The following is a 15,434-nucleotide window of genomic DNA, read 5'->3' on the forward strand; positions in this document are numbered from 1 at the left end:
AGCACCCCCTCTTCTCTTCAGCCTTCAAGCCCGCCCTGTCTTGGGAAGGGGCCAGTTTGCAAGGTGCTTGGCACGGGGGTCAACTGCACCAAGGCCCTCTCCCTTCGGGGCCTTGGACCCACGGTCACACTGACCTCTGCAGACGAAAGGGTCGGGAGAGGGGGGGGTCAGCGCCCTCAACCTTCCACCTGCACACACACACAAGGGAGAGAATTCGCCAAGAATGATACTCTAACCGCCCCTGTGAAATTATTGGCCTGGAACAGGAAAGCGGCAAGACCTGTAGATGGTGCTGCAGCTAAGAGACGGCCGAGCCTTTCCCAAGCTCTCGCTCGTTCCTCAAATAATTAACAAGGAGGATGAAACCGGAACCCGGAAAGGCCTCTGTGGCCGGGAAGAAACAGGGCATTGTTTTGGCTCGGGAACCAGAATCCGGTTTGAGGGAGGGCAAAACAGAGAAACTGGTCTTTCTTCTAAACTCTGTTCGCCCGGCTTTCTCAGCTCAGTTCTAGGGTCCACGGCTGTGTTTGCATAACAAGCTTGATTTAGTGGCAAACAGTGCAAATTCCATACCTGGCTTAATTCTGTAACCAGGTTAATTGTGTCGTGCAAAGGCTGACCCTGATAGTCTAGTGGGCATTGTATCAAGATACCTGCTCTTTTATGCTTCGTGGTTGATTTATTTTTTGTGCTATCGAAGTAATGGGGCTTTTCCCAGTTTGTTTTTAAGTAACTTTGACGTCTTCCAACAACTGTTCCTCCTGGAGGCCTCCAGTGGACCCCAACTGGGCAGGCATGCTGAGAGAAGAAAGCTTGGCTGGACCCCTGGACTGAAGAGGACCTGACCTGGGGGTGCCTCCATTGCAGCCCTGATCAAAATGGCCCAGCAGAGATTATACTACCTGAGGCCTCTCAGAAAACAACAATGGAATGAAAAACTGCTGGTGACCTTCTACTGCTGCACCATAGAGAGTATCTTAACTTACTGCACACCTGTGTATGGTTTGCCAATTGCACAGGGGCAGATAGGATGGTGCTCCAGAGGGTTAACATCATTGCCCAGAGGATCATGGGTTGCCTTCTCCCCTCTTTGGAAAAGCTTTAGAGCTCCCACTGCCTTAAGAAAGTTCAAAACATCCTTAAAGATCCATCTCACCCTGGGCACCTTTTTTTTTTTTTGAACTATTACCATCTGGCAGACGGTACAGAATAATTAAAAACAAGGACAAACAGGCTGAAAAACAGCTTCTATCCCAGGGCAGTAGCTCTTTTGAATTCCGCTATATAGTGCAGTGTTGGTGTGGTGTCGGGGGTTTTCGGTTCAATATGTGGAGTGTGAAGGGTGTGTGTTTGTGTTTATTTTCATGGTCGTGATGTGCACTGAAGACGGTGTTTGATTTCATTGTACGAGGAGCGATGACAATAAAGTAAACTAAACTAAACTAAATTTGATATTTATTAGGGCTGAACCCCATTTGCAAGGACACATTTTGGCCACTGGTTATACAAAGAAGCCACAAGTAGCTTGATTTGCACAATACATTCCACCAAATTGGCCCCATCCTGGCTTGGTATTGGGGTGTGTGTGTGTGTGTGTGTGTGTGTGTGTGTGTGTGTGACCTGGGCAGCCCTTTCTGGCCTCCTGGGAGCAAACTTGGGTGAGGGAAAGAGGGCAAAACAGCCTTCTGCATTTGGGCTAAATTTAGGCTTAACGCCTGTAGAAAATGTAAACAAAAAAATGTACTTTAAATTATAGGTTATTATAAATTATAAGTTAGAACCCAGGAAATTATATTTCCTGGGTTGGTTTCACAGACTCAACAGTCCCACAGTTAAAGCAAAAATGTTTGGATGGGGGGGTGGAAAAACAACAACCCTGTCTGATCGAGACAATGTTTAAATTAAATGGATAAATTAACTCAAGAATTAAAAAATAAGACCAAATCTGATTATTATAAAATTTGGGAGAAGTTTTACCACTGGTTGAAAAAAGGAACGAATAAGTGTATCAAAGATGACTAAAGTTTATGTATATATGTAATTTTGTATTATTTTTTTTATATTTATTGCTTAATGATGTAAGAGAAGTAGCTGTGTCAGGATGTATGCACCACGTTCATTGTCTTTCTTTTTTAGTTGATTAATAAAAAATTATTTAAAAAATTTAAAAAAAGAAAACAAGGCTTCTTGTCTGAAACAAGCTTGTAAATGTTGAGCTGCTTCTAAAATATTTCACTGAAAAAACAAAATCTCTACAAGAGGCAAAGAGGGGGGAGAAAGGGGGCCTCCGGTTGACTTGGGGGGTCTTGAAGGGCCCCCACCAGAAAGGTCACGGAGAGGGGAGGCGGCCTGAGGTCCTGCTCGCTCGCCGCCCCCCCTCTGGTGCCCCTTGAGACCCTCCAGCCGGTCCTCTGGGCTGGTGCTTTGGACAGCGCCGCGCCCTGGCCTCAGCATCGGCGGGAAGGGGAGCCCGGGGCGGGGAGGTGGGGGCGCTTCCCGGGGCCGGCCGCCTCTTCCCCTTCCCGCCTCGCTCCGCCCCGACGTGGCGCATCACCCGGGCGGCACCCGGGAGGAGCCACGCAGGCTGCCTGGTTCGCCCGGTCTCCTGGGCGGCCGAGCGCTTACGCTCCTCGCACACAGCGCGCCGCTCTCAGGGCGCGCGGGGCGGCAGAGCGGCTGGCCGGGCAGGGCAGAGCCGGGGGCGGCGATGCGTTGGCGCCGGCCAAGCCCTCGGGAGCCTCGTCCGCCGCCGCCGCCGCAAGATGCCCGGGAAGCTCCAGAACCGCTACAACCTGGTGGACGACGCGGGGGACGCGCGGGTGCCGCTGCACAACGAGGAAGCCTTCCAACACGGCATCCACTTCCAGGCCAAGGTGAGAGTGGGGAAGGGAAGGGAAGGGAGGGGAGGGAAGGGAAGGAAAGGAAAGGAAAGGAAAGGAAAGGAAAGGAAAGGAAAGGAAGACTGAAGGGAAGGGAAGGGCGTCCTGTCTGGTCAGCCGAGAGGCCGTGGTGCCCCCAGCCCCGCCTTGCACCAGCTCCTTCCTGAACGCACTTGGATCGCCCCACTGGTGCCCTCCCTAGCTCCGTCCACTGGGCCACCGGGGCCAGGGGAGCAGAGCTCCGGCGCAGGACACGTCTCTGTGGCCCTTAGCCGGATCCACTTGCGGGCAGCTTAGCCGGCCGGCCGCGTCTGGAAAAAGCCAGGCAAGGAAGGATCCGCGCAAGGAAAAAGGGGCAGAGTTGCTTGGTCACTGCTGCATTGGGGACTGACTCCCGATGCGACGCAAAGGCAGCGAAGTTTGAAACAGAGCCTCTCTCTCTCTCTCTCTCTCTCTGCTGGCACAGTCTACCCGCTGGGCATCAGGTGTGAACTGAAGACTTATTTAGCTGCTAGTTCCCTCCGAGCTTCCGGGCCTAGGTGTGGCAACACCCACCCCCCACCCCCCACCCCCGATGCGCTGGTCAGATTGGAAGACATGTCAAAACGTGCCATGTTCCTCTTTTCGTCTGCCCTTGTTCCTCCCTCCGCTCCTTATCTTGCCATTCCCATGAGGATGCTGGGTCAACCAAGACCAGGCAAAAACCTGGTTAAGGACCACCCCACCTACCCACCCACCCCCCATTGACTAGCCAATGTTGGTCTTCCTTCCGTGGGGTAGAGCCAAGAAATTTTAGGGGCCGGAAACACCAAACAGGCCCACCACCCAGGCTTGATCTGGCTTTTCATAAACTGGTTTGTCCTGTTGGATGCTTTTTAAAACCATTATTTTAATGTCCTTAGATTTCAGAGTTTAAATGACTTGGACAGTTTCCCACAGAATTAATGAGCAGGCTAAAATGGGAAAATTCCTCCCCTAGCCAGCAAACATTCAGGCACCAGTTTTGCCAAAGGTCAAAATAACAGTTTTGGCTGATTTCGGCCTTATCCCCACCAGTCGTTGCAGTGGGTCAGGATGGGCACAATTTGGAATCACTGAGATCTCCTGAGGGGCAGCATTTCAGTGGCCAGCTAAGTTACCACGCACTGCGGCCTATTTTAATCTGTGCAGGATCTCCCGATGGGAGTGGAATTTAACTCTGTTGCCAGCAGGTTATTCTCTCTACCTTTCCCTGATTAAACATTCCTGGAACAATAGGGACAAAAGCTGAAAATGGCTGCTTTGTGGAAAGTCTATTTTAAACCTGGGTAGGCTGGGCTGCTTTTCTGAAGGAGGTCTGGCCAGGTTCTGTCTTGGCCTCCTTTTCTCTGAAGGCACCCAGGATATTGCTAAATGAGGAGGTGTCTGGGAGTGGCCATTTTGGAGAGCAGAGTGGGTGGGCTTGGGTGGGTGGGTGTGAGAGAGAGAGGGGGGAGGGAGGGAGAGGGAAGGAGGGAGATATCTATATCTATCTATATATCCATATCCATCCATCCACTCATCTATCTATCTGTCTGTCTGTCTGTCTGTCTGTCTGTCTATCTATCTATCATCTATCTATGTATCATCTATCTATCTATCTATCTATCTATCTATCTATCTATCTATCTATCTACCTATCTACCTATCTATCTAGTATTTAGGTTTGTTCTGGTATTTTCCCACATCTTAATAGTTGTGCTCTTAGAGTTAAAGTGAAGTTTCGGCAGAATCTCATCTGCCATCATCAGGTTAATGTATTGGGTTCAATAATAATAATAATAATAATAATAATAATAATAATAATAATAATAACAACAACAACAACAACAACAACAATAATAATAATAACAAACAATAACAATAACAATAACAAACAACAACAGCAACAACAACAATAATAATAATAATAATAACCCAATACACTAGCCTGATGAAAGCTTCAGGAGATAAAAATACACCGAGTTAACACTCCAGAGCTGAAGAAAGGAAAAGAAAAAAGAAGCCGATTTCCTGGCACGGAGGCCTTTTTGGTCTTTAATTAGAACCATTTGAGGGGAGAGGATTTAAAAATAGTGTATGAACAATTATTTACACTTGCAGGTGTCAATTATTAGTTGTTTACATTTGGAAGCCAACCAACCCTTGTTAAGCCTCTCAAACATGGAACCAACGGCCCATATTTCTTTTTTCTTTTTTTAGATGGTTCGTTGCCTGCTTAAATTTTGTCCCCGTCCCGATTTTTGTTTCCCGATTTTTGCTTTAGCTTTTTTGTTTTTTCCAAGTGCTCGTTTCGGAGTTTGAACTTTCTGTGGTGCTCACCAAATATGCGGGATTCAACTACCCATTAAGGGCCAGACTGCTGGGGGAAAAAATACATGGGAGTCCGACTTTTCTTGGGGACCTTTGAGCCACTTGTGGCACCGGGTGGCAAGCAAAATTGGGGACTGGAGGGAGGAGCCTTCGCCGATGCCCAGGGCAGATCCTGAAGAGCGGCTGCCCACGGGCACCAAAGCTCCTTCCTGGGCCTTTTGGCATTGGGGTTAAATGGCATTCCACCTCCTCTCTCTCCCTCTCTCTCTAGTACATTGGTAGCTTGGACGTGCCAAGACCCAACAGCCGTATGGAGATTGTGGCCGCCATGAGAAGAATCCGGGTGAGTCATGGCAGACCCCTTCTCTCCTCCCTTGCCTCTTCCCTGTGCTCCCTCGCCTCCCCAAACCCCCCAAGGCCCCGGGAAGCATTTTTCTGTCAGAAGGGGAGATGGGGAGGAAGGCATGGTGTTCTCTAGTTCCCAAATTCCTCTCCCCAAATGCCACCACCCACTCCTTCCGCTCCGAGAAGCAGCCATGCCATCTTCGGCTTGGCGAGGCTCCCGCTGTCTTCGTGCCTGAGCCCACAGCCGGCCTCTCTTCTGGAACGGAAGGAAGACGAGAGCCAAGGAAAGGCAGCCAGGAATGGAGAAAAGGGGCAGGAGGAGGTCAAAGAGCCATGGTTCAAGGGAGGGGGGAGGGTTGCCTTCATTTCCTCCCCGGATCCTCGTGGGCGGTGGGAGCCACGGCAGGTGGGAGGCAGGTGGGCTGTGGGTGCGTGAGCATCACCTGTTCTAGATGGACAAAGTGGTCTGCCCCAAGGTTGTGTTGGACCACGGTTTCCACCAGACACACTTTTGCACGGTTGAGGTGAGCAGGCAAACCGGCAGGTGCTCGCGCCCAAGGTGTGGCCCACATTGGAGGTGGAGGTGGGAAAAGAGTGAAGGGAGAGGCAGGCCACGGGAAGTTGAAGGAGAAACTCATAAACTGGCCATCTGCCCACTCTGACCCACACCTCTGCTCAGATCTCCGTCTCCAATGACTAAAAACTCCAATGACTCCAGTCTTCGCTGGACAAGAAAATAGCCACAAGCTCGCAATTCCCAACTCACCAGGAAGGCATCAAGTTGGGAGAGGCTGGGTAGAAGGACCAGAGCTGATGCCCTCTAACACAACCAAAGGGCCTGTTGGCTGCTGGCATCCTTCTTCCTCTTCTGACCACCTTGCCACTGGTTTTGCAGGATTTAACCTGGTGGGCCTGCACTTCCCAGGCCAATTGAACAGGGCAGGCTGTGGCTGGCCTTTAAAACAAATACCCAACAGCGCAAAACCCAGTTCTGAAAAGTCCTTCACTTGGTGCCAAAAGTGCCATGCCAGCTTCTTTGGAGAGATGGTTCCAAGGAAAGTTCACTGGTATTTCTCAACCTTGTCCTTGCCCTCTTGAAGATGGACTTTGACTCCCAGAATTCCCCAGCCAACATGGATGGACCCCCAACTCCCAGCATGCTGGTTGTGAACTTCTGGGAGTTGAAGTCCACCCATGTTAATACAGATAATCAGAGTTGGAAGGGACCTTATAGGTCATCTAGTCCAACTCCCCGCCCAAGCGGGAGACCCTACACCATTTCTGACCAATGGCAGTCCAATCTCTTCTTGAAGGTCTCAAGTGATGGCGCTCCCACAACTTCCGAGGGCAACTTCTGTTCCACGGGTTGATTGTTCTTACTGTCAGAAAGTTTCTCCTTGTTTCCAGGTTGAATCTCTCCTTGTTCAGTTTCCATCCATTATTCCTTGTCTGACCTTCGGGGGCTTTAGAAAATAGCTTGACCCCTTCCTCCTCTCTGTGGCAACCCTCAAATATTGGAAGACTGCTATCATGTCTCCTCTGGTCCTTCTCTTCACTAGACTAGCCAAGCCCAGTTCCTGTAACCGTTCTTCATATGCCTTCGTCTCCAGTCTCCTCATCATCCTGGTTGCTCTTCTCTGCACTTTTTTCTAGAGTTCAAGTGGGCAAGGTTGAGAGCCACTGTTTGTAGCCCACATCTCCCTTGCGTCCTTTGTCAAGAGATGAGGAGTGGGGTGGAAACCATGGAAGGGATCTGAGGCCAAGTGTCTCCTTATATATCCTGTGATTCTATTGGAGGCATCTGCCTGGCTTTCTAGCAGAACAGAAGGTGCCCTATGAATCTTGCAACCAACAGATTTTATTATGGCTTGTGCTTCCTTTCTTGATTCATACATCACCTTTTGGCTGAGCCAAAGAACAGATTTTTTTTTTTTCACAGCAGGGAGAGCAAAATCAAGAATTTTAATCTCTCTTTCGCTTGTACATTCAGTGGGGGAAGAACCTGTTTTGCCAGAAGAAATACTTGAGGGGAGAAAAAAAAAAAAGGAGAGAACGCAAACCAAAATGCAGTTGAGATGCCACCCACACAGGAGCTGGTTCACAGAAACCAATGATTAAGCGTGGAGAGGATGGGGAGAAGCACGAGAAACCCAACGGATGGGTGAGAATTCAACCATACCCAACAGTGTTCCTACAACACAATATCGAAACGATTCTCGTCGCCAACCTCAAAGTGCAAAGACTATGAAAGCTCAGAAGACCAAAAAAACCTCTGCTCCCAGAGACAGACCCAGATTGGATCCTACAAAGACATTCTCCGCCCTCCTTAAAAACCCAGAACGTTACGTGGTTGCACAACTGATGCCACCAATTCTTTGGACGTGCCGCCAAACTGCCAAACAACCCCACGATTTCTTCCCCCCCAATTTTTTGCAAAGATCTTCTCCTTTGGGAGAAGCTGTCAACGAGAACGGAGGTTGGGTGGGTGGGAGGAACACATGCCCAGCCAGGAGGGCTAAGCATTTTCTCCTGGTGTACCACCCCCACAAAACTGGGAAGTCTGCGGAGCAGAGATCAAAGGCGGTGGTTTTCTGAGTTGAAACCCTCCCTTGGAGAAGAAGAACTAACCAGGAGGAAGGAAGAGCCAGGACTTGAAAGAGAGAAAAGGGGAAGAATCAAGCGGGAATGCAAATGTGGTGGATAAGAGCAGGTTATGCCAGACGACGCTGTCATTAAAGCCAAGCTAAGCCTGAATTTGAATGTATTTTTAAACCTCCTCTTGGATTATTATTAGCTGTCTGGAGTTGTCGAGCTTTCTGAGATGAAATTAAGCCTCCTTCTCCCTGCAAACCCCAAAGCCCCGTCTTCTTCTGGCTTGTCAGCAATAGCAGCTCCGCTCTGAGCGGCCTGGAATATTAAGCAGAGTTGCCACCACCCACTCCTCTTTCCTGACGATGCCACCCACCCTCTGAATCGTGTCCTCCGTCTCCCTCCTGTGGCACAGCTGTTCTCTGCATTCCCCCCCTCCTTGGATGGCACTGCCAACCTGCCACCCTGGTGCCCAGGAAACCTTTTCCTCTTCGTATCTCACCACCGCGTTTGGATTTATTTGCGGTCTGGGTTTCTACCCTCCCCAACCAACAAACTGCCCTGAATACAAAGGCTGTTGAAAAAGCCCAAATTTCACGGCTCCTCAAATCAATAGGGTGACTTTCAAGCAGGGTTGCGCAAGTGAAGAGCCGGAACAGACGTGCCTGGAAGCCCTAATGAGTTGCGGGGGGTGTGTCCCCTAAAAGACCCCTCGATTAGGAGCAAAGGAAAAGCCACAGCCCACTTGCCAGATTCCCCCCTTCGCCCCAACACACACACACACATCCTTTCCTGGAATAAGAAGTCAATTTCACGGCACGGGTGCTGGCTGGTTTGCCCAACACGCTAAGCCAGCATGCAACCTCGTTCGGGGTTGCTTTAGCTGGTATTTATCGCAGAGCAGAATCCGGGGATTTGGAGACGTTGGAATCCAGAAAAGTAGATTTTTACCGAAGGACGAGAAATTTAGCCACAAGCCAGCCACGCTTTCAGGAAAGCTTCCTGACTGACTCTTCCATTTGGGGGGGGGTGGGGGGGCAGGGAGCAGGATTCACTTGAGAAAGGCGGCGACTTATTGATTTAATTGATATTGCCGCCTATTCACCCAGGGCGACTCGAGGCGGTTTACACCATGTAAAAACCATATTTAAAACAAAAAAATAAAAACAATAAAAACTAATAAAAAGAATCAAATAAGTTAGTAAAGTACAATAGAACAAAATTTGGGAAAAACAAAAACAAAAAAAATCAAAAACCAACTTCCACCGCCCTCCTCCCCGACGATAACAGATCAGACTAGCCATTGGATGGACTCCATCCCTCTCTGGGTTCCATGGGCCCGCTGGCAAAACCAGGTCTTTGGTGCCTTTCGAAGGAGTATTAGTGAGGGGGCCATTCTAGTCTCTGGCTGGATGATACTCCAGAGAGACGGAGCCACCACGGAGAAGGCCCTTCTTCTAGGCTCCACCAGGTGTATCTCCCTCAGGTGTGGGACTCACAACATTCCCTGCCTCCTTGCTCTCAATGGGTCGGGTGGATGTGACTGACAAGAGAGGTTTCCTTAGATAATGATTTGCTTAACACGCGTGGCCAAGGACGTCGTGCGATGTGGGGTTGAGGGCTGGCAAATCATTTCACAACCGCCTCACTTAGCGAATGGCCTTTAAGCCGAGGACGTCCTGTGCCCAGGTTGTTGATGGCCCACTCTCTCTCTCTCTCCCCCCAGTATGAGTTTAAAGCGAAGAACGTGAAGAAGAGGAAAGTCAACATCGTGGTCTCCGTGGACGGGGTGAAGGTACTGCTGCGGAAGAAGCCAAAGGTGAGTGACCAGGCCTTGGGGAGCCCAGAGAGAAGCGGGGTACAGCCCCAGGGCGATCTAGGCAGCTGGGGTGGAAAGGGTGGGTTTCGGGGAACTCTCTTTATGGCTTATCAATTGACCCCTCGCTGTCTTCCTTGGCGGGGGAGAAAGGAAGCCCAGAATTTGCTCTTGCAGCTTGTCTGAGGTTCCCTCGTCCCAAGGCCTTAGTCAAGGGGTGCCGAGTCCTTGCTGCCCTCGACTCCGGGAGAATACGGGGAGCTGTACAGCTACCAAGCCCAAAACAGCTGGCCCTGCTAACGCCGTCTCTTCTCCCGATCTCCTTTCCAGAGGAAGGAATGGACCTGGGATGAAGGCAAAGTGCTGGTGATGCATGACCCCGTCTATCGGTGAGCCCCTGGCCATTAACTCGCCTCTTCTTGCCTCTCCGTGCACATCGCGGTGCCCCAGACCCAAGGCCCTTTTCTTCAGTGCCACGATGACAGTTGCTAAACAAACGGTCATAAGTTAAGGGCTATCTGTAACAACACATCCCTTAACTTGAGACCGGACAGCCACCCCTATACAGCTGCCCCCCTTCCATGGGGGAAAGGAAGGAATTGCACACACCTGGAAAGGACCATGGAATCGTTTGGGTGTTAAAGATTCCCCGATTCAAGGATGTCCGGGGTGTTCAGCCATCCAAGGTGGTGATCAGGCATCAAGCCCTCCAGAACCTCTGGAGAATAAAGTACAACACTGTGCTAGCGTTTCTGAATGTTTGGAGTGGTTGAGTGGTTGAGTTGCTCTCAACCATGGCAGCTTGTAAATGGGTGGACTTCCAATTGCCAGAATTCCCTGTGATAAGTTGAAGTCCTCACATCGTGAAGTTGCCAAGGTTGAGCAAGGAAGGGATGAGATTGGCCTAAGACCCCTGTCTTAGATAAATCAATTAGATGTTGGAAATGTCATTGAATACCAGGAACATATTACCATATGTGGTGGACTTGCATGGAAGCTAAAAGGTATTGGCTAAACATGGTTGGAAAAAAATGATTAAACAACATATAGATTTGAAGCCTGAAATATTCCTATTAGGAATGGTACCAGAAGGTTATAGTAAAGAAAAGATTTACTTAATTATACAATCGTGCCAATTTAACAGCGGCTAGCGTTGTATTTGCCCAAAACTGGAAGAGTGATAAGATACCGATAGAGGGAAAAATAATTGAAAAAACTATTTGAACGCGCAGAAATGAACAGACTGACACTAGAAAGTAAAGAAAAAGAAGAATCTGAGTATTATATGGTATGGGATTTGTTTTATTGATTGATAGAAGTTAGAATAAATTAAAAGGGATTGGATGTATTTATAGAGTAATAAGAGAAATTAATGTAATAGATATACTGGACTTCATTTATATTATTTGCACGAGAATGTGATTATTGTATTGTTAAATTTGACAAGAAGAACATTATTAATAATGGTTAAATAACTGAAATATGTACCTGATCGACACACGATTGAAATGGATTTGTTGTATATTAAAAAATAAAAAAAACTTTTTACTAAAAAAAAAAAGAAAAAAGATGACCCCTGTCTCTGGTCCCACCTTCCCTCAGGATCTTTTACGTCTCTCATGACTCCCAAGATCTCAAGATCTTCAGCTACATCGCCAGGGACGGCACCAACAACTCCTTCCGCTGCAACGTTTTCAAGTCCAAGAAGAAGGCAAGCCAACCTGGGCTGACCTGGGCTACCTCGTGCCAAGCCTTGGCGCCTTGTTAACCCGGTTATCTTCCCGCAGACCCAGGCGATGCGCGTGGTGCGGACGGTGGGCCAAGCTTTCGAGGTGTGCCATAAACTCAGCCTGCAGCACGCCCTCCAAAATGCGGATGGGCAAGCCGACGGTGCCAGCAACAACTCTGCCGAAGGCGCTCAGGTAGAAGGTGAGACTTTGAAGGGACCCTTCCTGGATCGTAAATCTGGAGAAGGGGACCCACCTCGGCTTCCTAAAAGTGGAGGATTCGAGATGGGAAAATAAGAGGGGCCCACAGGCGCTTGGGGCAAGTTCCTCTCCTCCACCCTTTTCCTCCTCCCCTCACTACCTCGTGTTGTTTGCAATGCAAGTGATGCAAGCCTTATGTTCCCGCGGGCCATGTGGGCGGTGCAGGCTTGTGTTCCTGAACAGCCTGGACTAATTGCTTTGGGGGGAGGGACATTTCTCTGCAGACCACCAAAATTTTCTCATAGATCACCAGTGGTCCCCGGCCCTCTGGTTGGCGACCACTGCTCTGGAGAACCAACTCATACCTTAGCTTGAAGAAAGGCGACCCAAAGTTCCCCAACGCCGGAATCCCAGGTGCGCCTCACTTTTTCTGCCTTGCTTGTTGTCCCCCAAAGGTCTCCAACCCTCAGAACAAGCCTTGGCTGACCAAGACCTCGGCTTGGCTGGGTCGCTAGGGGTCTGCCTGCCTGACTGCGGGGTCTGCGAGCTGCCTTTCTCTGTGCCTGACCTGGGAGAGCTGGACAATGGGCTCAGCCTCAAGGCGAAGGACAGCCAGGTGGGTGACTCCTTGGGGAGACCCATGAAAATGAAACTGGGGAGCTGGATCCGTGGGGCTGGCTGGGGGTGGGGCAAAAGGAGCAGCCCCCATTTCCGGTCTCTTCTGGCTTCCAGGAAAAGGAGAACGGCGGTTTCCGGCCCTCCTCCGCCCAGCCCCTCGGCAGCACGGGGAGCCCTTCGTCCTCCGCCTCGGCCACCCCACTTGCCTCCCAGCACTGCCTGCAGCTGCTCCAACACCAGCTCTTCCAGCAGCAACAGCAGACGCAGGTGGCAGTTGCACAGGTAAGCCTTCTCTGTCCTGGGTGCAAAAGTTCCCAGGCCTGGGCACCTGTCCTTTTTTTCCTCTGCTCCTCCAGTTACAACCACCCTTCACTCGGGTCACCCCCTGAAGGAGGCTTCCGGGCAGCTCACCAACTTGGCTTGTGGCACTCCTGGCCACAACGATTGCGTGGGAGCTGCGAGTCCAACCGGGGTTCCCCAAGGGGTGATAGGGAAGAGTCTGCGTGGACTTCTAGGGTCGAGCATCCTGGCATGGACGTTATAGCAGACAGGATCTTCCACCTGTCCAAACTGCAAAGTGAGCTCTAGCTGCCATCCAACCAGGGGCCCCACGACAATTTCCAGCCTTGCGCGCCTGGTGCAACGTCCATGGTCAGAACCTGCCCTCCCTGGGGGCAGCGAGGAGATGCCTGCCGTGCCAAACGCACGTCCTGTCCCCAACAGGTGCAGCTGCTAGAGGACCAGCTCTCCGCCGAGACCACGGCCCGCGTGGAGGCCCAGGCGCGTGTCCGCCAGCTGCTCCTGACCAACCGCGATCTCCTTCAACATGTCTCCTTGCTGGTGAGGCAACTGAAGGAGCTGGAGATCAAGGTCCAGCTGCGGCGTCCAGGTGAGCCAGGGATCCAGTGCAGCTGGGGTGGTCAGCTGTCCCTTGCCACCTGCTCCTTGGGAGCAGGAGAACCGAGGGGGTCGGGAGGTGGAATGGAGGAAAATGGGCAGGAGCGGAGAGGAGCGAGGAAGGGAGGCCACCAGAGAACAGGTCAGAAGAAAATTGGCCAACCAGAGTAGCACTTTCTTACAATACGAGACGAAACTTGCCGGCCTCCAGGTGTCTCTGAACCAGGCCCTCCCCCTCTCGCCCCCAGTTGAACGTTCCTTGCAGAACCTGAGCTCCGAGCACCCGCTGTCCCTTAACCTGAAGGACCACTACAGTCTGGAACTCAACCTGTCTTCCACCTCAACACCAGCCAGCATCGTGGGCAGCCCCACGACACACCTAGCTTCTTATGAATCCCACCAGAACTTGACCAACTTGGAGATGGGTGGTAGCGGATTGTCTGGCAGGCTGGAGAAACAGGAACACCTGGCGATTCTGGAAGGGCCCGACGGGCTCCGCAGCGTGGAGGGATCTGAGGCAGATGAATGCAGTGGACCCAATGGAAGCACGCAACCGACTTCCAGTGGTCCAGATGCCCTGAGGCTGAAGGAAAGGTAAGTTGTGGTGGCTCTAATCGGCACTGACCCAACTCAGCCGTGAATTGCTTCCTTCTCAGGTTGAGGTGCCACACCCAACCACGACTGGCCTTGAGTCTGACCCGCTTCCCGTCCTCATTTGACAGGTTGCAGCTGTTTATCCCCAAGCTGAATCCACCTCCACCGTCCTTGCGAAGGAGGTCAAGTAAAACAATCTCTCCCAGCTCAGAGGCAGAGAAGATCGGGGCGTCTTCCAGGGCCGCCCCTGAACCCTCCATGCTCAGCAGCCCAGGCGTCTTGTCTAGGCCCGAGTCTGAAGCCAGGATGCTGGGAGGAAGCCAGAACGCCAGTGCCCGTGCCAAAACCCAAGGCCAGGAGAGTGTTGGGCGGCCAACAGAAGCCCGTATGTGGGTGGAAGCAGCTGAGAACTGGGGTGCCTCACAGCCCTTCTTGAGCATCGACGAAACCTGCCTGCACATCAGTCTGTCCGAGGATGAGCTTGACCGGAAGGGGAGCTGTGTTGCTCACGCATAGGAATGCTCGAGGGACAGACCGCAGTTGATTCGCTCTGCAAGGCAGAAATCCTCAAATGGATTCACCGAAAGTAACCCGCAGAAGTTGGCCATCTCAGAAGCAGGTGTCTTCCTCCAGATACCATCTGAAGCCTCCTAAGAAATGTCACCCAACTTCTTGACATGGTTGGCTGGTTTGCAGACTGTGATACCCTCGTAAAGCAGTGAAGGCCCATCGGGAAACGTTCTCAACATCTTCACTCCCATCTGGAGAGGACCTCAGTCCCGATGGCTGAACAAAGAGCCCTGGCCAGAAATTGCTCCCAAGGCTTGAAGGACATCAAGATATCTCAGGGGCAAAGATCATTTCCACATGGCCTAGATAATGCAAAAAAAGGTTCTACCGTTTGGTCAACAAAGGTCAACATCTGAGAGAAAGCTAGTTCTAGTTGAGCTGTGATTTCCAGATATCTCCATGCAGAAGTTGACTCCTCCTGAACCAGCACGTTTAGAGCTGAGGGGGACACATTGGGGCCAGGATTTTGGAGCTAAAGAAACCTGGTGTGTCCCTCCAGATGTCTCCTTCCTCCCTGTCTCCTTTATCAGCTGAACTTCTGGGGTTCTACTGGAGAAGATGGGAGTGGGGTAATCAGGAGAAAAGCTGGTGTTTTTTTTTTAAAAAAAATAGAGGTTTTATTGGGTCCAAAGAGAGAGATTCTGCAGAGATTCAGGAAATTTGGCCCAAGTAGCCAGAACCTGTGATGCTCCCACCTGGGGTGAAGGCCATCTGGGGTGAGGAGAGCCTGCGATAGCTCCCACCACTAACCCAAACCCTCACTGATACCAGGCGAGGGGGGATAAACAGCCACCAGCAAGGAGCTGTTTGACAATTTCACAACCTCGGAAAAGGACTGGACTTGCATTTCGGGCGTCTGGTTCACGT

At 50.9% G+C, this 15,434-nt stretch overlaps 1 protein-coding gene across 1 annotated transcript; it reads left to right on the top strand.

Annotated features, from left to right (window-relative positions):
* Positions 1–2,477: 2,477 nt before the first annotated feature.
* Positions 2,478–15,161, top strand: LOC113443855 (carboxyl-terminal PDZ ligand of neuronal nitric oxide synthase protein-like). The gene is made up of 11 exons (XM_026712329.2): positions 2,478–2,873; positions 5,482–5,553; positions 9,871–9,963; positions 10,291–10,349; positions 11,563–11,671; positions 11,748–11,889; positions 12,344–12,504; positions 12,621–12,788; positions 13,230–13,395; positions 13,652–13,997; positions 14,126–15,161. The coding sequence occupies exons 1-11, from the start codon at positions 2,763–2,765 to the stop codon at positions 14,511–14,513; spliced, it is 1,815 nt and encodes a 604-aa protein (XP_026568114.1). The 5' UTR covers positions 2,478–2,762; the 3' UTR covers positions 14,514–15,161.
* The last annotated feature ends 273 nt before the right edge of the window (positions 15,162–15,434 follow it).

Source organism: Pseudonaja textilis, chromosome 17 (genome assembly GCF_049901715.1).
Source record: "Pseudonaja textilis isolate UNSWEBS1 chromosome 17, rPseTex1.2, whole genome shotgun sequence".
Lineage (NCBI taxonomy): Eukaryota > Metazoa > Chordata > Lepidosauria > Squamata > Elapidae > Pseudonaja > Pseudonaja textilis.